The following is a 23,590-nucleotide window of genomic DNA, read 5'->3' on the forward strand; positions in this document are numbered from 1 at the left end:
CAGGGTAACAATGGACACGTTATCAAGCTATCTTTATTTTTAACTTCTTATGTTTATTACACTTTGATGTTTGAACCTTCTGTTTTATTATCTCAGAAATAAATTCAATCTGTGGAGGGTTTTATTTGAATAATAATTCATGTTTAGGTTCTGTTGCTGCTATCACTACTTTCTGCCAGCAGGTGTCACTGTTTCCACAGTTTTCTCCCAGACTGATCGATCTGAAGAGATTATTTCTCTGTCTGCTCTCTGTAATTTTCTTCTCCGCTTGTATTTGAAATAAAACTTTGTTTTCCACAAAGATCCACACATTTGTCCTTCTCCCCCCTCACCTGACTCTTACTCTTTATTTCAATCAGTAAAGGTGCGGTCTCTGTTAGTGAAAGTGTTCTGAGACAGACTCACATTTCATTCAGCTCCACAGTGTGATATTGTCCACACAAACATGCTGCTTCTACACAGAATTAGAGTAGAATGTGGTATTAAATAAATATAGTAAATTGTATAAATATAGATAATAAGATTGTAAAATGATTTATTTCTTTGCTTCAAACTGGAGGAGGCTTTCACATGATCACGTCTTAAGGGCTCACATAGCATTGACACAGGTTCACCACCAGGGGGAGCTGCAGCATTACGCTCTATAATGAGGCATCCAGTTGAACGTGATTGCAGAGAAACAAAAGATAATGGGCCTCATTCACTAACAGATATGTGCTTAAACCGTGTGTACGAACGTTTGAAGCACAAAATCAGGGGGCTCATCTATCAACAGTGTGTGAGCACGGATCTGTGAGTAATGAGTGTGTAAGAACATTCCCACGCAAAGAGTGGAATTTATCAACTTGTTCTTTTACTTAGAAATGTGTGTAAATATAAGCAGAGCTCTGAGCATGCTTACACACAGAATCTAGAGGTAGAACATTGAAACTACAAATAAAAAGCACCACGAGTGTCACAGCACGCCAGAATCCATCTCAACCTAGATGCATGTTCCCAGTTTTTTTAAATTCAAAACACAAAATAAGTGATTTTGTGTGGTTTGAAACAGACCCGTTGCCTAATTGGTGTGAAAACCTTAAAAAGTCGTCTGTGACAGGCGTTACTTTGAAATGTTACATCATGGCTGGTTTTGCATTATTAGATGATTTGGTGAAGCGTGCGCTCTGCAGTAAGTTCAAAAGAGCGCACTGATCCGTTTGGTCCAGCTTGTTCTGTTGGGAGAGCGTCACTGTTTGATTAATCCCCCAGAGAGAGCTGTGCCCCCGACCACGCTGTAAATGTTCAAGTGTGAAATTGTGGAGCAGATACTTCTGGCTTTTGTGCCGTGATGCGTTGTTATTTTTTGCACTGAACTTATTATCAAACTTCATCTTGGTGTTTTCTCCTCTGACCTGTCACCTTCTCTCATGCAGCATTTGTTCTTTTGTTAGTAACTTCCACTAAGTGAAAAGACTAATCATTTATCTGGGTCACTTAGCGCGAGAGTTACTAACCTTATTTTATCTCTTTATTTATTTCCCTTTTTTATTCAACCTCTTCCACTTCCATTCCTTTCATTTGCTCAACACATTCTAATGCAACTAAAATGGCGTACAACTCTACTGTGTACATGTTCAGGAAATCTGACGTTCTCTTCACTACTTCAACCTTGAACCTTTTGGGATAAACGCAGCTGATCCTGTTGCATTTGTCACAGGGTCTTTAGATCCATCAGTGAATACTTGTACATGATCTCCATAGCTCTGTTCTATGTGTTCATATAATTCACTCACTAAATCAACATTTCTTTTCCTTTCCTTTATCTTTAGTAACTCCAAGTCTACTTCAGCTGTCTCAGGCATCCACATTGGAACTGGTGGCCATAAAACAGCTGGACTGATATCCTTGTCATACACTCCCATATCTCTCGCCACTCTATCCCCTATCCATCCAAAACTGGACTTAATTGTTCTCTCTTTTTCCCAGCAATCCTTTAACACTGATTTTGTTGGGTGACTATCTCCATGTCCTCTCAAGTTCAGCCAATAATTTGCTAATAGCTGTTTCCTCCTTAAACATAGTGGCATCTCTCCTACTTCTACCTGAAGTGCACATATTGGAGATGCCCCAATACATATCCTAAGAGCCTGTGCCTGAATCATTTCTAACTTTGCAAGTGTTGTCTTTGCTGCAGATCCATATACCACACTCCCATACTCAATCCTAGTTCTAATTAACGCCACATATATATATTTTAAGGCAGCAACATCAGCTCCCCAATCCATTCCTACAAGACATCTCATTACATTTATTACTTTTTTGTAATAAAAAGAAAAGGAGCTTCATAACAACAGGAAGGAAAGTGCTGATATGCAGTGATTCAGTCAGCGCTTTATACAGTATTCAATCAGGATCATCTCACAGTCGTCAAGATGTATTATATGAAATCATATTTACACATTCCCAGGTGGTTAAACAGGGGACAGATGTGATGTTCATGTGGGTTCCAGCACATTCAGGTATAGCAGGAAATGAAAAGGTGGACAGGTTGGCAAAGGAAGCTGTAAAGAAAGAGAGGATTGATATTAACATCAAATGATCTCAGTCAGAGGGGAAACGAGTCACATGGAGTAAAATCAAACAGGAATGGCAACAATATCGGAACAATCAGACAAAGGGAAGACATTTATATTCAATTCAGAGGGAAATAGATAAAGTAAAATACAGAGGGAGCAACAGAAGAGAGGAGGTCGTAATGTCCAGGTTAAGAATCAGTCACAGTCATTTAAATAGCTCTCTACATATCACTGGAAAACATTCATCTGGTCTTTGTGAGATATGCAATCTAGCAGAAACAGTTGAACATGTAGTTATTAAATGTAGAAAGTATGTAGCACATAGACAGAACATGATGTCAGAAATGGAGAGAGAGGGACTCGTAAGAAGAGATGTAAAAAGTATTTTGGAGTGTGGGGAGAGAGGGAGAGGACGAAGATGCTTGTTTAAATCTCTCTTGAGAACAGGTTTATTGAGGAGGATTTAGGAATGTGAGTAATAATTAAATCCAGCAGATGGCAGTAATGCAACTTTTTGGATGCCAGCCAACGAAGAAGAAAGTTGTGTGTTTTCATTTCTTATCGGGTTTTAAGATGTTAAAAAACGACAGAAGGTGACAGAGACATAAGAAGGGCTCTGACGAGTAGCTCCGTGGCTAACTGGTCATGTTTGGACTCTTTAAGTCCTCTACATGGAGCAGGTGTGTTAAAGGCTCGTTCACAGCATTCAGACGGAGGTGTGTGTCTCACAGCCGCAGATTTATCGGTGAAAACACGGAGGTGGTCGGAGAGCAGAGCCTCACCCCGGAGCTCAGACTGAGGCTGTTCACTCCCAGCTGCAGATTCTGGACGGAGAGACCCGAACTGTGGCCCTACGAGGACCCGTACTGGGCGATCTACTGGCCCGGAGGACAGGCGCTGTCACGGTGAGATCTCTAATATACCTGTTTCATTCACCTTTCACCTCTTTAGTAGTGACGTCACTAACAGCTGTTGGTGCACAGCTGCTTTACATCCCCGTTGTAAATCATTCAAACGACAAATGTCAAAGTTACTGGAAAATGATATGTACACTTTGAATTGTACAAAAATCTAGGTAACACTTTACAGGTCCGCAAATTTCGTCGTAATTAGGTGATAATTAGACAAACTTTTTTTTGATTTCATTGAAATTACCCCTGAATTTCATGACAATTGAGTGAAAATTAGCACGTAACCTCTTTGAAATAATGCCCGATCTTAATTGTAAGCAAGTCCTAATTGGTAAGTAACTGTTTTTTCCAATTTCTTTGAAATTACCCCCAAATTTCATGGTAAGTAGGTGACAATTATCAAATCATTTATTTGAAATGAAATCACAATTCACCACAAAATGTATGGAGAATTATCCCAACATCACCGAGTAATTATATTCTGCTATTTCCAGAGAAGCAGGTGATAAATAGCTGCTCATTTCTTGAATACATTTCCAGTAAAGTAATATGAAGTTAGGTCCATGGTTTCCTCTAATTAGAATTACCTTGGAAATCTGGATGGACTTTTCTCATCATTGGGGGGTTTGTAGACGGACTAGAGACACATGTTAGAGTTAGAGGAACATGGGGGAGTGGGTTTAGCAGAATATGTGACCTTTAAAGTCGATAAATATGGTGTTAAAATATGAACTTTAATGCAGTTAAAATGAACAATGATTGTGGTGTTTCTCCTCACTCTGATTATATTTTCTCTTCTTTGCTGCTACGTCCACGTCCGTCATATTCGCCGGTTTGAATCTCGTCCAATCACTGAACTGTATCCACTCCTCCACTCACCTGTGCGCTGTCATTGTCTGGAGGAAACTGTAGTGACTTTTTGTATCAAATTTGGACCCAGATTAAACCTACATCCGAACCCAATGAAGCCGCAACATTTTGAAGTTCTGAATCTATTTTCTGTTTTCTTCACGGTGTAATTGTAGTCCTTAAAGTTTGCAAAGTCCTCTTCAGAGACCGGACCTGGAGGCCAAAGAACATGAGCACAGGAAGCTGTATTCATGGAGTCATAAAGCAGTGAGCCCTTCAACTGAAGAGACTAAAACAGACAAAGATTACAGTATGTATGGCTTTGCAGGGGCGTGGGGACAAGCTTCTTCACGCCCTCTTTTCACCATCTGATCTGTTCAACTTCATCTTTATTGGTAACTTTGAGGATTCACCTTTCTGTATTGCTGTACTGAACTTTCTTTCACCCTCCCCTGAGGGCTCCTTCCTGTGTGCTCTGCTAAATGCATTTTTACCCTGAGGCGCAGTTTCAGTTTATTAAGATACAGTTTACTGAGATACATATGATTATACAGCATGACTACTTGACATAAATGTTGATTATTAGAGAATATAAGGTACATGCATACAGATGAGACACTACAAAACACACCAGCTCCGCCCAGAAACATCCTGAGTCAACCAGAACAAAGCAGAACAGTAAAATCCAGTGAGAGGACAGAGTCTCTGCAGACACAGTCACCACCACACATGTACGGAGGCCCAGAAGGGACAATGGAGCAGCTTTAGGAGAAGTCTGTATTTTATTTTGAAAAGATACCGACTCTATCTTTAATGAAGTTTTAATGAAATAAGATGATAATGATGATTTGTCCAATGAGACCACGCCTCCCAAACCGAGAATGAAGTCATAAAGACGTGTTGGACGTGACACCATGAAGTTCGGACCAACTACAGGTTGATTTATTTTTTGAAATGTGCATGTGTCTTGGCTCAGTAGGAGACGTCTTAATAACGATATAAAAGCAAAAGTCCTGAGTCAGTTGTTCAGCTGGTTCCCTCGTCTTCTCTATTGTTCTCACTAAACTCTCTGAGCTCCAGTGTTTGACTTCAGGACTTCAGCGGCTGCTCAGTGCAGATCTTTAGTGTTGTCAGGAGGTCCAGGACCTTAGCCACCTTTTAGTGAAGGACTTCTAACACATCAGACGCCTGGGACAAAGGCTCACTGTCATTTAAAGATTAGTTTGAGCAGTCGCTTCAATACGTTGAAATTATGCAACAAAGACATTAAGATAAAGGGGTGGCGATGGCCTAGTGGTTAGCTCGAGGGCCACAATGTGCAGAGACCGTAGGTTTGATTCCGACCTGTGGGACGGAGCAGGAAGTGACTCTGGCGTCTCGTTGGTTTCACAAACCTAAACAGCTGTTTTGTTTGTTTCTGTCTCTGTGTTCAGGTTTCTCCTGGACCACCCCGCAGTGTGTCGGGGTCAGACCGTTCTGGATCTGGGCAGCGGCTGCGGAGCCTCCGCCATCGCCGCCATTCTGTGTGGTGCCGCTCATGTAGTGGCTAACGACATCGACCCTAGTAAGCATTCATTCATCTCTTACTCTACTGTGTTATTTACTCACATCATGACATCACAGCATGGACACATTTTCAGGCTCTTATTTTGATAGGAACATTAAAACATTCGCTGCATGTCATCAACGGGTGGAAGGTTTTTTTCTCGTGTGGTTGGCTGAGGTCTCAGATGGTTGACGCAAGAAGTCAAAAAGCTGTGATGGAGCTCAACATTATTTCATTTTAACGTATGAAATTTTGGGCGATTCAGGGGCGGCTGTGGCTCGGTTGGTAGAGTCGGTCGTCTCTCAACCGGAAGGTTTGGGGGTTCAATCCCGAGCTCCTGCAGCCAGATCTCCGACGTGTCCTTGGGCAAGACGCTGAACCCTGAATTGCTCTCGCTGCTTCATCAGTGGCGTATGTGTGTCTATGAAAGGGATTAGTTATTTCTGATGGTCTCTTTACTCAGCAGTCTCTACCATCAGGGTGTGAATGTGTAGTTGTGACCTGCGGTGTAAAAAGCGCTTTGAGTCTTCAGAAGACCAGAAAAGCGCTTTACAAGCTCAATCCATTTATCATTGAGCTGCAACATTGCTGCATTTTTCATTTGGTTCGGTTTGCTTTCAGACTGCACTTTGTCAAACTAAGCAGAAACCTCCGGTCTTTAAAAATGAAGCCGATGCTGAGGTGCAAAATCCTGCAGTTCATCGAGTGTCCACTAGAGGCTGGCTGTAGAAGCACAGGAAGTCACATACACACCCATTCTAAAAAGCCTGTTTTTACAGCAGAGATGAACATGTTTACAGCCTGGTTCAAAAAACCAAATAGGTGTGATTAGCTCATGTCTGGATGGACACACACTGTACGGGGAGTGAATGTTTTGATGACTCATCAGTTTTGATTTGATGAAGGATAAGAGTTATTCACAATAAGGCGTGTAGCTGACCTGATTGACAGGTGGGCGCGGTGTAACGGTTTGTCAGGAGGTTTAAAACCCGCCTCAGCTCCAGCTCTCAGCCTGTCGTTAGGTTGACTGAAAGTTAGACTGAGACAGCATTTCCAGCATGGAGACCGCCATCGATGGGACTCCAGCGCCCCCTGCAGGGACAGACGGGGGACGCCACTCAGACTTTCTACTTTAATATATATATTCTTTTAAAGATTTATTTTGTGCCTTTAATGAGAGATAGGACAGTGGATAGAGATGGAAATCAGGGAGAGAGAGAGAGAGGGGATTGACATGTGGGAAAGAAGCCACAGGTCGGATTTGAACCCGGGCCGCCCCCCTAGAGGACCACAGCCTCCATAGTACTACTCACTGCGCCACCAGCGCCCCGCGTCCTTTAATATTTATAAAATGTACAGTCTACGTGTCAAACACACCAAGACCTGTCAGATGCTGTGTACCAAAGCCAACCGCCACTAGTTGGAGCTGTAGCGCCGCTCAGTGGCTGCTGACATCCACCCTAATGCTGCTCTATGACCCCGAAGTAAACAGGCGGTCAGTGGAAGAATGACATCCTGTAGTGCGGCGCAGTTTGGTGGTATTTGGATGTATAACATGGAGATAAAGTGATATGTCAGCTGTGTGGGGTTAAACTGTCATATAGACCGGAGTGATGAGTAACCACATGAAGCTCAGGTATGTGGACGTTAACCTGTAAGGAAGACTGAAGGCTAGTGTTGTTAGCAATGCTAACATAAGCCACGGTTTGTTTATTTGACATCGTTTACAGACGGCCAAATTCAACCCACAATGCACTGCTGTTTGGTCCGGAACGCGTTCTCACGTACGGTGAACCGACCTCTGGTGTTCTTGGAAGACCCCCGTTTTGAAGCGGTCCAGAGTTTGGTTCTTTGGTCCGCACCAGAGTCCACCCAAACCAAAATAACTATCGGACAAAGAGCATGTAATGGAAAATGTTTTGTCAACTGTGTGTGACATTTGCTAAAATCACGATGTTCAGGTCACAGCTGGCCCGTGCATATCGTGTTCACCAGAGGCCTCTGCATGACCTCTCGCTTCAGCAGGAAACCGCTGCATGAACATCTGCTCTTCTTTGGAGAAAGGAACAGTCTGGGCTTTGTTTAGCACCAAACTCTTAATCTGCCCTACAACAGAGTTGATCTGTTTTTCTATCTCCTCCCCTCCCCCTGCTGATACAACCTATAAAAGGTGTTCCCCCTAGGTTTACAACTTGGGGGGGGGGGGGCACGGACACAAACACTTAAAGGAATCATGGTGTGGAGGCCATTTTAATCATGATAACTTTAGTTTCAGAAGTATGGTTTAAGTTTGTGTTAATAGAGTATATTTTTTGTGTTGTAAGAAATAAGTATTAATTTATGAGAAGTATTTGATTTGACATGGAAACCTTTATGGTGAATAATGGATTTATTTGGGCAGGTATTTTGTGTTTTGGGTGGAGCCGAGTTAATTAATTTAGGTGCGATGCACAGGTGGAGAGAAAAAAGGTAGATCGTTTTGTTTGTGGACTGTGGTGGAGGTTTAGGAGCCAAGCAGCAAATGTTTTTTGATCGTGACCTTTTGTTTTGAGTTTTGATAGATTCATTTTGGATCTGTTCTGTATACAAGTGGAATTACGAATAAAATAAGAAATCAAGTGAAACAACGGATCTGTGAGTATATTAAAGTGGACACGCATCAGGAACGAACAGGTTGGCTCCTATGACACAAGTGACAATTTTTATATGACACACAAGAAGAAATTGCCACTACACATGGCGTTCATGTGTTTCTTTTAATGACAGCAGTCAACATAACAACTGAACAATTCTTTGAACTGTACATTGAACTAAACATCTGAACTTTTCTTTTTCTGACAATTATCCACAAAGTGTTCAGCTTTAGTCCCTCCACTTCCTGTTGTCTCCAGCCCAGGTGAAGATACTAATGGAACAACGAGGCGCACCTGGCCTCAGAGCTTAAAAGCCCGGTGCTGGCTTCATGAAGAGAGGCGTTTGGAGTTGGGTCTGCTGTGCCTCTCACTCAGGGATCGTATGTGGGTGTGTAAGTTAGGTTAGTTTTTAAGTTGATCTTTGTTTAATCATGAAGTTTGTCTGTAAATAAATCCCCTTGATTTGAACTTTGGTAAGGTGTTCAGTGTGTTTTAATGGCTCTATTTGTGCTTTGTTGTTAGCCCCATAGCAGATAGTTTTTGTCTGCTTGTCAGGTGGTTGAGTTGACGCGACATATTTTCCAACGTGCGCTCCCTGTCGGCTGGTGGGAGTGTGCTCACCTGTTGGGTTAATAGTTAAGCAGACAGGAAGTCCGCAGCTCCGAGCTCGTTCCCAGGGATCACGAGGTATCTGTTGGTGATGGTTACTTATTCACAGACGAAATGGCTGACTGTCTGATCAGTCAGTTGTAATTCAGTTTGAGTGTTTAGACAAGAGCCATAGCAGATGTCTTGGTTCCTGGTCAGTGTTTACCTACAGGATGTTGAAAAGCTTTTAGCCGTGGTTTACCTGGTCAGATATAACAGGTATTTTAAGGTGGGGGAGTTAGCCTATATGCTATACAACGTTAGCATTTTTCTCCTTTCATGTGCATGAGATCATCACCATGGACGATCGATAACCTGAAGGACAGCCCCCTCTCTCTTTTTCCTTTGCGTACCTGTCAGGGTCTCCACACACCTGCTCCCCAGAGAGACAGAGAAAGTGTGACGTCACATTGTTAGTAAGGAGCCTCATATATTACTGAAGTTCTTTGAGCACATCTGATGGATAAAATAACGCAGATTCTGACCGTTCTGATACGCTGCTGTTAGCGTTAATTAGGCTTGCTCGGGGAGAACATGCAGACTTCCTTACAGAAAGGCCCTGGAGCCAGGAAACTTGTTCCTGTGTGGCCACAGCACTACCTGCTGCTCCACATGCAGCCTCTGTTCAGTGTTTGTGTGTAAGGTCCAGACCCAGGCAGGGGCCAGACTTCTACTAAGTCCAGACTACTGAGGCTACAACACTCTGATTCTCTAAGTCTTTTTGTCTTCTTCAAGGTAGAATTAGAGTCTTCAAAGTTTGCAAGATAATCTTCAAGGTGTCCTGCGAGGCAAAGTTCAGAGAGCTTTAATCTTCTTTACAGAATCACAAAGCAACGAGCAGTTCTGCAGAACGACTGAATAACACAGAGGAATCATGCTATTTGATACTGTTGATTGTGTGTGTGGAGGGAGGTCTCTCTCCGCCCCCTTTTACTTATTTAACTCTTGATCAGCATGATTCTAATGGTGTCCATTACGTCATGTTTCTAAGAGAATTAGAGTGAGTCTGTTAGCAGGAAGTCCTGTGTTATATGACTTCCTGTATCTACTTGGTGCCTGAAACATGGCTCCTGCTGATAAAACATGTCAGTGAGCTGATTTCGGGTCGATTGTTTCTGATGCGTTTCAGGAATGCAGGGAATCTAACAATCATCAGCTTTTGTGACAGAGTCGAGCAGACCTGTGGCTGTAAATGAGTTTTTATCTAGAACAGACTTTTTTACTGCATGTATCTGGTTCTTAAGACAAACAAATCATTGTCAGAATCCCGTCTGTGGGAGGTGGTCCTCAGTGCAGATAATGTTCTGCCTGCTGTCAGTATCATGGGGACTTTAAATGAACTACAAACAGAAACCAGAAGACCTTTCCATTGAAAGTTTCTTGTTTTTTAGAAAAATGAATTAAAATGTTCTAAAATATCAGCGTCTCTATGCAATTTGACCAGAATTCAACTTTAATCATTTAAAAAAGTCTCCAGTAAAATCTGCTGAAACTTCTCAGGGGTACAGCCAGGGACACGAGGAACAAGAATCCATTGAAAGTTTCTTGTTTGCTAGCATTGTCTCTTCAAATATAATACTGCGTTGTTAAGTGTAAAAAATGGACCTTAACATGATATTAAATGTTTAACCGTTGAAGCGGTAGCTCACAGTGGGTGTGATTAACCTTGTTAAAGACTACACTTAATATTGGCGTGGCACGATCACGGACTGTCATACCAGCTCCATCATGGCTGAAAAGTCCTGGAAAATGATCCCTGGAAAAGAGTGTGAACCCTGTATATAGACTGCTGTGATTAAAAGAAACACATGAACACCATGATTCCTTGAAGCCTAACCCTGTGACGTGTTAACCCGCCTGTTTGTGTTCCAGTGGCAGCCGTGGCGACGCACATGAACAGTGAGCTGAACGGCCTGCAGCCTCCTGTGTGTCTCACCCACAACATCATGGGTTCACCGCCCGCCGCCTTCCACCTGATCCTGCTGGGCGACATGTTCTACGACCAGTCCCTCGCCACCAGCCTGCACAGCTGGTTGAACCGCTGCATGGAGACCCACGGCACCAAAGTCCTCATCGGAGATCCAGGAAGAGCTCAGTTTGAGGAGCACGCCATCCGACGCCTCCTGAGGCCGCTGGCTCAGTTTGAGCTGCCCGACAGTGTGAGAGAGGAGAACTACGGCCTGAGCTGCAGCGGCGTCTGGAGCTACACACCTGAACTCTGAACACCTGAGAGAATTATTCTTCAAGAAAACATGGACTGTGTGAGGTTGAGAGGACTGTGTTTTATTTGAAAGTCACACAAACAAGGAAGGTTGGTACATTTCCCAATCTGAATGATCACTTCTTTTAGATATTTGAATGATCAGCTGTATCAAAACAACTCCCTCTCTTCTGTCTGTGTTCAGGAGAGGAAGCATGGCGCCGTGCTGCTGCTGCTCCGGTAGCCTGGTTAGCAGGGCGGGGCGATATGACCTCAAATCAATATCACGCTTAAAGGCAGGGTTGGTCATTTTCTAAAAGTAGCCTGATGTTGAAAGTAGCATTCCCTCAGTGCTGTCAGGAGCAGTCCTCCTCAAATGATTTCCATGTTTTCAGGAGTGCAGATGTAAAAACGGCTGTGATGTCTGCTTTCAGTTTGACAACTACACACACTCACAATGTGTGTTTCATATTTCATTTTGAATTGATCCTTTATGAATCACTCTGTTTAATAAACATGAACACACACATGAACAAACAGGATCCTGTGGACATGCATTAATGGAGAGGTCTCAGAGTGAGGGGGCGGCCCACAGCGAGCGCTCCAGAGCAGTTTTGGGGTTCAGTGCCTTGCTCAAGGGCAGTGCTCAGGAAGTGGACTGGCACCTCTCCAGCTACCAGGCCAGGGACTTGAACCGGCGACCCTCTACCGCAACTGCCGCCCCCATTTCAATCAAAGACAAACACAGTTCTATGTGAGATGGATATACTTGTATCTTCAAACACACACACACTCTTTGTTCACACACAGGAGGCAGAGAGCACCTCCGTACCAGCAGTGGATTATCTCAGGAATGGTTTTTATTCATTCATTCATTTAATGAGGTGCAATAGCATGACAAACTGGTGACATATACATGACAAATAAGGCACAGAAAAAACAAACAGACAAGGTCAGGACAGCAACGACAAAATACAATAAGAAAAGAAAGACAGCAAAAATACTGAGACATCAACAGACAGACTACAACTGATCTTTCTTTGTTCCAGCCCGCCCCTCGGTGACCTCTACCCTACAGTAGTTTATATCTGAATGCCTTACAGACCAGTTTCTCTCTCTTTAGAGATCAAACCTGAACAGGAGTGTGACCCGGCCGGGGCTACGTGTGAATCTGGCTCCAGCAGAGTCATCAGGCTGCTCACTTTGAAGCAGCTGGATAAGAGCTCGGCTGCTGTTTGGATCAAGCTTTGAATCTTTGTCCAGCAGGTGGCGCCATCAGTTTTATTTTTCAGACAAGTGAGCAGACTGAAAACAGGAACTGTAATGTATTATTACTACTCAACGTTTTCACATGTAGGTGGCTCTGACTGCTGCGTTCAGGGACATAATAATAATCAGTGAGGACGTTCATGTCCTGCTCTGAATCGTCTTCAAGAAATATTCAAATGTTTAATATTATTTATAGATTATATTCAAGCATACTGAGACCTGTCTTCTGTTGTAAGGATATTATTTAGTCTATAATGTGTCAGAATATAAGTAAATATGACATAGATTGACCAACTAAACAGGATGTTTCTCAGTTTTGACGTTGAGCCCCCGAGAGGTTTACCAAACATTTAAGTCTTGCTGTTGGGAAATAAAACTTACAGATAAGATCAATAAAAAACAAATTGGATAATTTGAAACAAGAGTACAAATGTTTGGATTCTGCTGATTGTTCCAAATGTTCTGGTGTTGGCGGTGATGGAGTTGAAATCTGAAACTTCATGCAAAGATAATAATCATATTTCTATAAAACAGCTGTGACATGGATCACATGTTAGTGTTAAAGTCTTTAAAGGTCTGATTAGTCTCCTTCATGGAGCTTCAGTACAGATAGGCCTACTTTGACTTTACTGGAATACTTTTATTTGTCAGAGAGGAATTTCAGTCAGGAGTTTGAACTTCTGCTGGATCTCCTTCACACACCCTCATCTTCTTCCTATCTTTTATTTATTCAAAGATATATGCATGTAATGAATTAAAAAAATTCCATTATTCCTCCAAAGTCTGTAACCTCATGACCAGCTGCCTGAAGAGCCCCAACATGCTGTAGTTCCTCCATTTTCCTGATAATATTAACTGATCAATCAACTGTAATCACCAATAAACAACATCAGACTATAGAAAGCATTTAAAAAGGTGATACTGTTATTTAGTAATGTGGTAAATGGTCACTATTCCTCCTTTACAAATAAAGTAACAAGAGTCATGGTGCTTCATTAATCTATAAACAAACCAGGAAACACCTTTGTAATAGACTCAAACTGACAAATGTCTCACCTTTGTCACTTTTTGTACTTTTACTTAAAACTCTGTAGAAGCACTTTTATTACGACTCTGACTGGTGCTCTTGAACTCATCAACATAAACAAGAGGGGTCCTGCAGCGAGTAGTATCCATAGACTGTAAATATTATATATGCATGTGTGGTTGTTAACAGATATCAGACACGGAAGATAAAATATACTTATTGGATATATATTTAATGTAAAACTAAACAAAGATAACCACACAGAGCGCTGAATGAAAGACGCCTCTTATTGGTCACACTTCAAACCGAAACACCGGCGTCTTCAGTAAAGATGGCGGACTGAGTGAAATCACTGCATTCCCGTCAGTCTATTAACCCGCCTGACTTTCCGTGCACTTTTCACCTGTTTTTATTTATTTATTTTTATTTGTCAATTTTATTCCATTAAAAAAAAAAACAATAACGTTAAGAAAAACAAACAAACATAAAATCTAAAAAAAAAAATGTGAATGAAAAGGAGCAGAAAGAAGATTAATCTTATAATATCTGCCCCTCTTTTACAAAACATGAATTAAAACAAAACAGAACACTTCATTCAAAAACAATTTAAATTAAATTAAATTGGCTGCAGGCAAACACAGCCACTGGCAGCCCCCCTGTAAGTCCTCCTTACCAATTCATTATGCACAAAGTATATCACAATACATTTCTGTTACAGCATCACGAAACAAAACATATTTCCACATATTTATTCAACAAACTGGCTTCAATTTTTCTTTTAAATATCATGTTTGATTTTGATTCTTTAGTTTCTCTGTTCAGATTGTTCCATAAACCGATTCCTTTCACAGTAAAACATCGTTCCCTCAATTTGGTTCTGAATCTCGGTTTATTAAAGATCTGTGTTCCTTTTAAATTATAACGGCTTTCCCTTTTTTCAAATCTGTTTTGGATGTTTTTTGGCAACGTTTTCTGATTAGCTTTAAACCTAATTTGCAGAATACTGTAATCAACTAATTCATGAAATTTCAACAACTTTAACTGAATGAATATCGGGTTTGATGGATCTCTATACCGACTTCTACTGATGATTCTTATGGCTCTTTTTTGCAAAATGAAAATTGAATGGGTGAATGTTTTACAGGCACTTCCCCATACTTCAACACAGTATGTGAGATATGGAAGACTCAAGAATTCATTCATTACACATAACCACTAAATGGTTTTAACAAGAAAAGGGCAGCGAGCTGGTCCTATAAGAGCGATAGTGCGTTAAACACGGTCATTGACGACAATGTGCTTCTGAGATTTTAAGTGTGTTTAAAAACTCTGATTGTTGCTGGATGTGTTTCACTTTTATCTGTTAGTCGTTCTAAACTTGTTAACATTTGGTTTAATGTGTCTGTAGAATTTATGTGATAACAATATAAAATTATGTTTGCCAAAATAAATGTTTAAATCACTTAGATTAACTTCTTCTATTCTTCTGTTGATAATGTTTGACATTTTATTAATGTTGCTTATGTTCTTTTTTTAAATCAGAATTCATGTTGTGAATGGTCTGAACCACTGGGCTTTATACTAGCAGAATTTATATAAAAATAATAATTCTATCCAACCTTCTCCAATTTGTTATTTACTTGTGAATAACATTCGGTTCCAACTGAAAAAGGCTCTGAGACCCACTTTTGGGTCTCGACCCATCCGTTTAGAAACACCACATTTGCCCAACAGATGCAGAGGGCCCCCAAATGACTAAATCTGCCACTGGTTATACATGTGGGGCTGATGTTCCCTACACAAACCAAACTGTCCCTGGGATTTAGTGAGCATTATTGTTGCCATAGTAACAAAGGGATCAAACCCAAAAACAAAGCAGCATAGGGGCTAAGTTATCAGATTCAAAGAGGTAAAAGAAGGACATTGATTGTTATTAACTAAGTCTTTAACGGTCTGAAAACCACAACTATTGCTGAAGATGATCCCAGCTCACTTTGTTTAGTTTGCTAAACCTTGTTAGCTTGGATTAATGCTTTTTACTTTGATTCCAGCAGAGGGAGACAATCACCAAGAAACCTGAACTAACAAAAGTCATCACTGTTTCAGTTCCAGGAAATAACAAGAAGGGGAGGAGAAACTCTGAGCTGATAACGGGTTTCCAAGAAACCAAAGTGAAAGTGTTCTGAGAGTCAGAGCTTAGGCTCCATTTTGAGTGGACAGAGCAGAAGGACAAAGACGTGTGAGACAGGGTGAGTTTAATTCAACATTATTCTGACTTTACTGTTTAAACCTCTGGTTCATCAGTTAATGAAGCAGGTTCATGCTGAGTAATACTTTAAAACTGATCACATACAGAGCAGGATCAGCTCTGTGAATGTGGACTACTTCCTCTTTTCTCAGCTTTGGGAGGGGCAAGTAAAATACATACTATAAAATACTGATATGTTTTGGGACTTTGTCCTCGGCTGATCTTTAATCCTAACTCTTGAGTTTCTCTCGTATTGTTTCCTGTTTGTCAGGACTCCTGCGGTCTGAGCTCAAAGTCAGCGTTAATGGTTTTCTCTCATGTTAAATGAAGTCCAGAGAATGACTCACTTTTAAATTTAATAGGAAATATTTTCTCCACCTCTTCAAGCAGTCACAACAAAATACTGCAACCTAGTAAAATGTTGTGACTGAATGAGGTCTGTTTTATGAGAAGGTTTTAACCCTACAGGCATGAAGGACTTTGTTTTATACCACGGTTGGTGATGAACTTTTTCACCTACGTGCCCCTGTGACTGGTGGATTCTAAAATCTACCAGTCTTACACTTTTTAGGCAGTAGGGAGGATCATCCCTTCACCAACCCTGGGAACAAAACTTGCTGCATACTGCTGAATGATGTCAATCAATAAATGGTGTGAATCAGAGGGAAGTGAGGATACCCTATGCAGACTGAAAAATAAGTGGGTATACCTGTACACCTGACCTGCGTATACCCTCAACTACACCACTGGAAATGAACTTGCCAAACGGAAAATCTACCTGCATTTGGGTACCAGTCTTACATTTCTTACCTGTCACTTTATTTTAACTGGCAGCACAATGTAATGACGTGTAACATAATAATCAAGGCTTATAGTATTCAAGAAATAGACCATCAACTATTAAATAAAATACTGACATGCTGTTTGTCTCACTCATTTACAGAAAAACATTTGTTTTAGTTTATTATTTTTGGGCTATGTCCTCAAAGTAGAGGTGGGCGATATGGGAAAAATATCATATCCCGCCCCTTCTTGAGTTTGATTGGTCGGTGAGGGAGAAGTGACATTGATCAGCGTGGCGCTGTTCTCAAAGTTGAACGTCTTTCAACTGATAGCGTTTGAGTGCAGTGACTAAAAACAGCTGACACCGAGGGCGTTTTAGCGCCCAGGAAGCTGAACTACATTAGTTTTGTATTTCAGCTGGATGTCAGCGTGGTACTGTAATCTCTGTTCACTTTAAATCTAAGCCTGCTGTACGGGTTGTGCCTGTTAGTATTTATTTTCACATAATCATTCACTTGAATCATTTTGTGGATATATCATTTTAAATCTGTCGACCATCTAAGGGTCATTGGTTTAGGTCTGTGTGGATGTAACAGTTTGTGTAAGACTCTCATAGCAGCAGATCTATTTTTGGAGAGGAGCCGAGTGTATGTTGTGAGCTTAAATGACTTGAATGTAGATATCTGACAGTTTCAAGTGAAGGTAATGTCACCTCTCTAGCCTTTTAGAAGTCTTCCCAAATGGTAAAAGAATTTGTAGGCTGTACCAGCTAACAGAATATAACAGGACCGTTAACATGAAAAGTTTGTCAGCCATTTGTGTTCTGTTGCTGTTGTCTGACCTCGGCCCAATAAATTCTAAGATAAGCCACTGTCTGTTTCACCATTTCATCATTGGACATTTACAGCAGAAACATCATGGCGTCATGATGTTCTTACATGCTTTTATATTTTGATATCTTTTTCTCTATATGGGTAATGTGCAATATATGTTGTGTTTTATACATGGGTCTGTACTTTTCTGTTGACATGTCGATGTGTTTTTCTATTGTTTTTATGGATTCTACTCCTCAAAGTCCTCAAAGTAGAGGTGGGCGATATGGGAAAAATATCATATCACGTTTTTTTTGGGAAAAATCACGATCATGATTTTATCACAATTTTTTTCATACTGATCTTTAGACTAATTTGTAAGTTACTGACCAGTTCAACCAAACTTATTTACCTGTATGATGTTTTTAAATGCACAAAAACTGAGCAGACAAGTTTAATCTATTTGAAAAACATCTTTGTAGGAGGTCTGGAGGTCTCTCACCCAGAACATCTTTAGCAACAGAAATGTCTTTCCCTCAATTTGATCAATATTTATGAACAATTTGAAGGTTTTCCTCACCACTTTGAAATGATGATTTAGTTATGTGTCCTCTTTTTATGTTCATCAGGAACATTTTCACACAGTGATGCATTCATTTAAAAACATGTAGACTTCAAGTTGTTGAAGTTTCTGTCCTGTTTTAGCCCTGCAGAGTTCCTCCAGCTGGAGCTTCATACAGGCTCTGCAGACTTTGTTGTTTTTATGACATCATTGGACTAACTTTAGTTTAGTTTATATATAATCAAACATAATACAGAATGTGTTCATTCTGTGACACATGATCAAAGTAAGTTTTACTGACAGAAGAGTTGAATTCATAGAGGGGGCGGGACATTGTTGATTGACAGACAGACAGTCACCATGGTTACTCACTCTCACCTGCCTGCTGCTTTGTAACGTCGTTTAGTGTAATCCCTATAGGTTCAGTTATCACAACAGGTGAGCTTCAGGTGGAGAAGCTTGATAAGTAACTTTTAAAAACTGAGAGAGAGCAGAAAACACCGACAGCAACATTTGAAACACCGGGGTTATATCTCCCCTCACTGTCTGTCTGAGCTCCTCTCTGTCTGACTCTCTGCAGACTGTTAACGTCTCTCCGGCTCCTTAAACGGTTTCGCTCTCCGAGATGTAAACTTAACTGTGCACACTATGCAGAGAAGTTAACTGTTGCTCACGCCGTGTCGGTTTGGAAATATATCAGTGGAAATATGATATGGAGAGGTTTTTGCGGACTTTACTTTAAGTTTGGTTTTCACCGCTGCGGAGCAAAAGAGGGGGAGGGGGAGACGCGTCTGTGTCGCAGCATAAACTGCAGCATGAGAGAATAAACACATAACCCCGGTTATACGATCTCCCTGCTTTGGCAGATCGTCAGCACGTTAAAATCCTTCACGATCTAAGATCGTTATATCGCCCACCACTAGCTGGTAGCTGATGAAGCTGAAATGAAACCTGGACTGAGAGGTAAGATAATGGATATATTGTTTTAAAAGAATATGAGCTTATATGTGGAGAGTCATCACAGTCATAAAGGTTTCTGCTGGAAACTGAGTTTTGATGTGGATTTCCTTGTTGTTGATATGTTTGATGATGAAGAAATTCGCCGTTGAGACTGACTTGCTTTCAAAGAGTATAATTTTATTTAAGCAAGAAACAGAATCACTGGTCACGTCTGACCAGGAGGATCAAGAAGCCAATAATGATCTCTGTCGAACACACAGAGACAATTGCTTATATGCATCTAAACATCTGTTTTCCCGTCATGGGTCATAAAAACATCAAGTTACACAACCATATATGGCAATACTCCTATACAACACCCCAATTTAAACATTCCAGCTAAGGGGACTCCTAAATCTCCTTCAGATACTATCACAAGACGCACCCATTGTAAACTTATATTATCTCTGTCCTGGTTACATCAGACACTTCATAGTCCCCCCTAGCGAGACTATAGTCTCGCAAACAAGATAAATTATACAATTATGATGTTAATTAGCCTCATACGAATCACTTCTGTTCATGCTTAACCTTAGTAATATAGTAAAATTTTATTTGTGGAGTGTGAGAGCGAAAAACCCATCAGGCAGCTATCTTTCTTTATTATCCATCAAACAATCTAGACAGGAAAAACTCTCTCACGGTCCCTCTGCCCCAGGCAACCACCTATAGTACTCCAAACCAATTAAAAAGAAAAAGGTTATGAAAACTTTTCAGGATGATATATAAATGCACACATTCAAAACCTCAGAAATAAAATCTAAAAATTGTCCAAAGTCAGGCTGGTCGACCCATCGCACCTTCCAATGGACCTCTCCCTACCTAACACCACTTTCCCTAAGGATCGATAAAGAAAGAAAACACCTGAGGTCCCAATATATGCATCTCATACAGTTCCAGAAAAACATGTCTTGCTAAAAATATCTACTATTAAGTAAAACATACAAAAATATTTATCAACAATACAAGTTACATTGTAATAAACCCTCAATGATTTTTCAATCGAAACCCCTCATCATGATGTCTTCATTCAGGTTTCCGTTGTCCATTTCCATCCTCCATTTTCTTAAGTTTGGTTGTTTCAACTCCATTAATCTGGAAGGATCTCTGGACAATCAGTCACCCTCACATTGGTCTCCCAAATATCATCCTGGGAAGAAAAATCAACAACCAGTATCTTTGTACATACAAAACCATCAAAGATATTCATTTTTGTATCATACTTTCACATTATTCCACTACATGATTAACATATACATGATTAATATACATGATTAAAATATTCAATTCCCCCCTTTTATCAATTCACTTCCAGTTCAAAATAATAGTGAGTCAATGTTGAATTCAGATATTCAAAAATGGATATTTCTCTCCAATCTCTATGACCTCCTCACCTTCACTTAGGCCATTACCACTCAGTAGCGGCATCTGAATGTTTTCTCCTGGTATCACAACTCCTACCCATCTCAATATCATAGCCTTAGCAAAGGTCAACAACAGCGTACAAAAACAAAACATCACACACAGTGATAGAAGGGTAGCCACCAAAATCTGAACCACTATAGCTCCTACTGGTCCTAATTGGTCTTGTAACCAGGTATTCGCAGACCATCCCGCTCTTTCTGATGGACCAAATGAATCCCTAATTAGTTTCAAAGCATCTATGACACTAGTCATATTGTCAGTAGCATCAGGAATCAAAGTGTAACAGGCTTCTCCAGTTAGATTCAAAGCTACACAGAGGCCACCTTGTTTGGCCAAAATGTAATCAAGAGCCATGTCATGTTTCAGCAACGTCAATCGATGACTCCTCTGAGTATTTGACAAATATTCAAACCCTTTTATGGTCTCGTTTGCAAAACCTTGCAGGGTATATGTAATATTATCAATTATGATCAGCTAAGTATGTAACACCATACCATGGAAACAATCCTATTCCCCATTTCTCTCCCAAACTTATTCTCCAATGATAAGACTCCAAGTTGTGAAATTGTGCCAAATCTCTTTTCTTTCTACTGCTAGAGATTGTCGTAGAGTTATCCTCATCAGACCCTTGTCCCTTCTGAATAACAAAAACATCATACGGAAGTTTCAACTGTGCCATATAACAACATCCAATCCAACCATAAGGTAAAAATAAGTATGCCTTATCGCCACAAATCCACCAGATATCTTTAAATGTTCCTATGGTAAAATTACCCGGTAAAGTTTGATTCTTTACACTTAGAGTTTTACTCAGTCGGCGATGTGGTGCATGAAAGGTCACTGTATACATGTCATCAATAGCCCTTTGATCACGTCGTCCAAATTGCATCATATAGTTATCACATTCTGATATTCCCATAAACATACCATCTCCACCATGAGTACCATTTGAACAAAAACAAGATTTAACCTTCACAGGTGTCACTTCCATAGGATCAGGGACTGCTGTTGTAATATCTTCATACTGATCAAGGAGATTTATATATGATAAGTTCTTCAACCAAGCACAATTCCGTTGAGGTGTAAATAGATGCACCGACACGGCCATCCAATAATCATATGGTGCTTGTTGCTTAAATACCAACCACGATAGCGCATAATTTTGACATTTAGAAGTTAAAGGTTCTGGTACCGTCTCTAGAATTGAAGGCCATGTGCCTGGTGCTGGAACTCTCACGACACATGGACCACTCAAATTACTAGCCAATCTAACAGAGTGAGTCAACTGTTGGTACCACATATTTCTACTTGCCCACGGGTCTGCAATTTGCAACACCGAGGAATCAAACCCATAAGCTTTCCATTGGGTTTCACGCTTCTCTAATGCATGAAGATGTTTAGTCATGACTTCTGATGTTCCGTCAGCATCTACAAAATCACCAATCAGATTCGACATAGTCATCTGAATTGTTTCAGCTGCCTTAACTAATGTAGATGTAGCAACAGATGTCAACATCATACCTACAGACTTTGTAGACACCGAAGAACTCATCATTGTTTCGTTGATAGTAGATCCCATCTTTACAACCTCACTTGTAAAATTACTCGCAGCTAGAGTAGTAACCAAAGTTGATACGTTAATACTACTAGTTATTCTCTGAGCTACAGTAGTAGACATCATCTGTTCATCAGTCACCCTTGGAGTGACTAGTTGCTTTTGAACCTCTTTAGCCACCGTAACTACTTCAATAGGATCTAGGCCTTCTACCACAAGCATTATCTTACGAATTCTATACCCTTTTACCCAATAATTGTGATGTGGTACAAATTTAAACTCTGGATCCAAATAAGTGCATGTATATTCTCCCTGATCTTCCCCTGTTACATTGATTAGGACAAGTGTACAGTCGTCTTCAACCCTTAACAACCTTATGTGATTATACAAAATATACTTTCTTTGATCACGAGGCACACTATTAATTTCAGGTCCTGTTAGCACTATTTCTTCACCACGAGCATTTTTCCAATTAGGGGGATTATTACCATCATTATTCCATTTTCCACATTTACATGGAAGGCGTGCTGAATTCCCTAACGTAGCTTTAATCACAATGTTTACAGGAATTTGAGTTGTAGAAATCATTTGAGGCTCAGCTGTATATAGACGCAATATCTCTGTGACGTCAGTAACCTTCAGTTTTGAAAAGGTGGATGTCTGCTTTATTTTCTCAATCAGCGGGAGAGTTGATATGGTAGTTGACAGTTTTCCTACTTCAACAACCAGGGGTTTTGCAATTCTAGTTTCATTTAGTACCACTAAAGTCACAATACTGTTTCTGTAACCTAACCCCAATTGGACACTATGCTCTCCCATATTTACTAATTTTGGGTCATAATATGTACACTTATAGTCACCTTGATCTTCAATCTGAGATCTACGTAAATAAAGACTACAGTCTCCCTCAATCTTTGACCTTCTTCGATCATTAAGCAACACATACTTTTCTAGTAGTGATGTCCCCAATAAATCAATAACCTTACCATGGCTATCTTCCCACTTGACTCGGAATTTTCCTTTCCCATTATTTTCCTTTGTACACTGACATGGGAGCTGAACTGACTTTCCCAAAATCACTTCTACTCTAGTCCTCGTAACGTTTTGGTCTAACCTTTCTTCGGGTTGGCCTTGGACTCCTTGGTCCAACTGGGTCTGTGAATTTTCCAGTAGAGGCATCACAGCCCTCTGGAGTCTTTGACTCATGCTCTTGAGAAATAGACTCTGTTGTTTCTGGGACATGTTGTAAATCAATGTCACCAAATCGTCTTTCTTGCTCATGGACTGACAAGTCATCCCTGACATCATCAAAAGTGTAATCCAAATCATCATGCATAGCCCCAACATGGTCAATTCCTTCTTCCGGATCTTGACCTTGGGGGTCTGCACGAACCTCTGCTGCTTCTGCAGCTTCTGTTGGCTCTCTTGCGCTTTCAACATCTTGGTTCTGTGATCGTGGAACCTCTTCTGTTGGCGCTTTAACACAATGTGATAAATGATACCAGGTAGGAGACCCTTTAACCTGGACCGCAGTTCCCGTACTGCGGACTACTTCAAATGGTCCT

The 23,590-nt window shown here is 40.7% G+C and overlaps 2 protein-coding genes across 2 annotated transcripts in view; both read left to right on the forward strand.

The window, feature by feature from the left end:
• Positions 1-23,590, forward strand: part of LOC136179606 (NLR family CARD domain-containing protein 3-like) — a 360,535-nt gene that overhangs the window by 94,327 nt on the left and 242,618 nt on the right. The gene's annotated exons all lie outside the window — the stretch shown is intronic.
• LOC136179741 (electron transfer flavoprotein beta subunit lysine methyltransferase-like) lies at positions 2,344-11,695 on the forward strand. Its single transcript, XM_065957398.1, has 3 exons — positions 2,344-3,463; positions 8,756-8,898; positions 11,018-11,695. Exons 1-3 carry the CDS (start codon positions 3,204-3,206, stop codon positions 11,365-11,367), a joined length of 753 nt encoding a protein of 250 aa, XP_065813470.1. The 5' UTR covers positions 2,344-3,203; the 3' UTR covers positions 11,368-11,695.

The sequence above is a fragment of the Labrus bergylta genome, chromosome 7, assembly GCF_963930695.1.
Source record: "Labrus bergylta chromosome 7, fLabBer1.1, whole genome shotgun sequence".
Taxonomy (NCBI): domain Eukaryota; kingdom Metazoa; phylum Chordata; class Actinopteri; order Labriformes; family Labridae; genus Labrus; species Labrus bergylta.

Excerpts from the sequence above, each read along its gene's own strand:
- LOC136179741 (XM_065957398.1), top strand. The coding sequence starts at position 3,204 with ATGTTTGGACTCTTTAAGTCCTCTACATGGAGCAGGTGTGTTAAAGGC. Across the intron at positions 3,464-8,755 it reads GGAGGACAGGCGCTGTCACG|CCCAGGTGAAGATACTAATG; the intron begins GTGAGATCTCTA and ends TGTTGTCTCCAG. Across the intron at positions 8,899-11,017 it reads TATGTGGGTGTGTAAGTTAG|TGGCAGCCGTGGCGACGCAC; the intron begins GTTAGTTTTTAA and ends TTTGTGTTCCAG.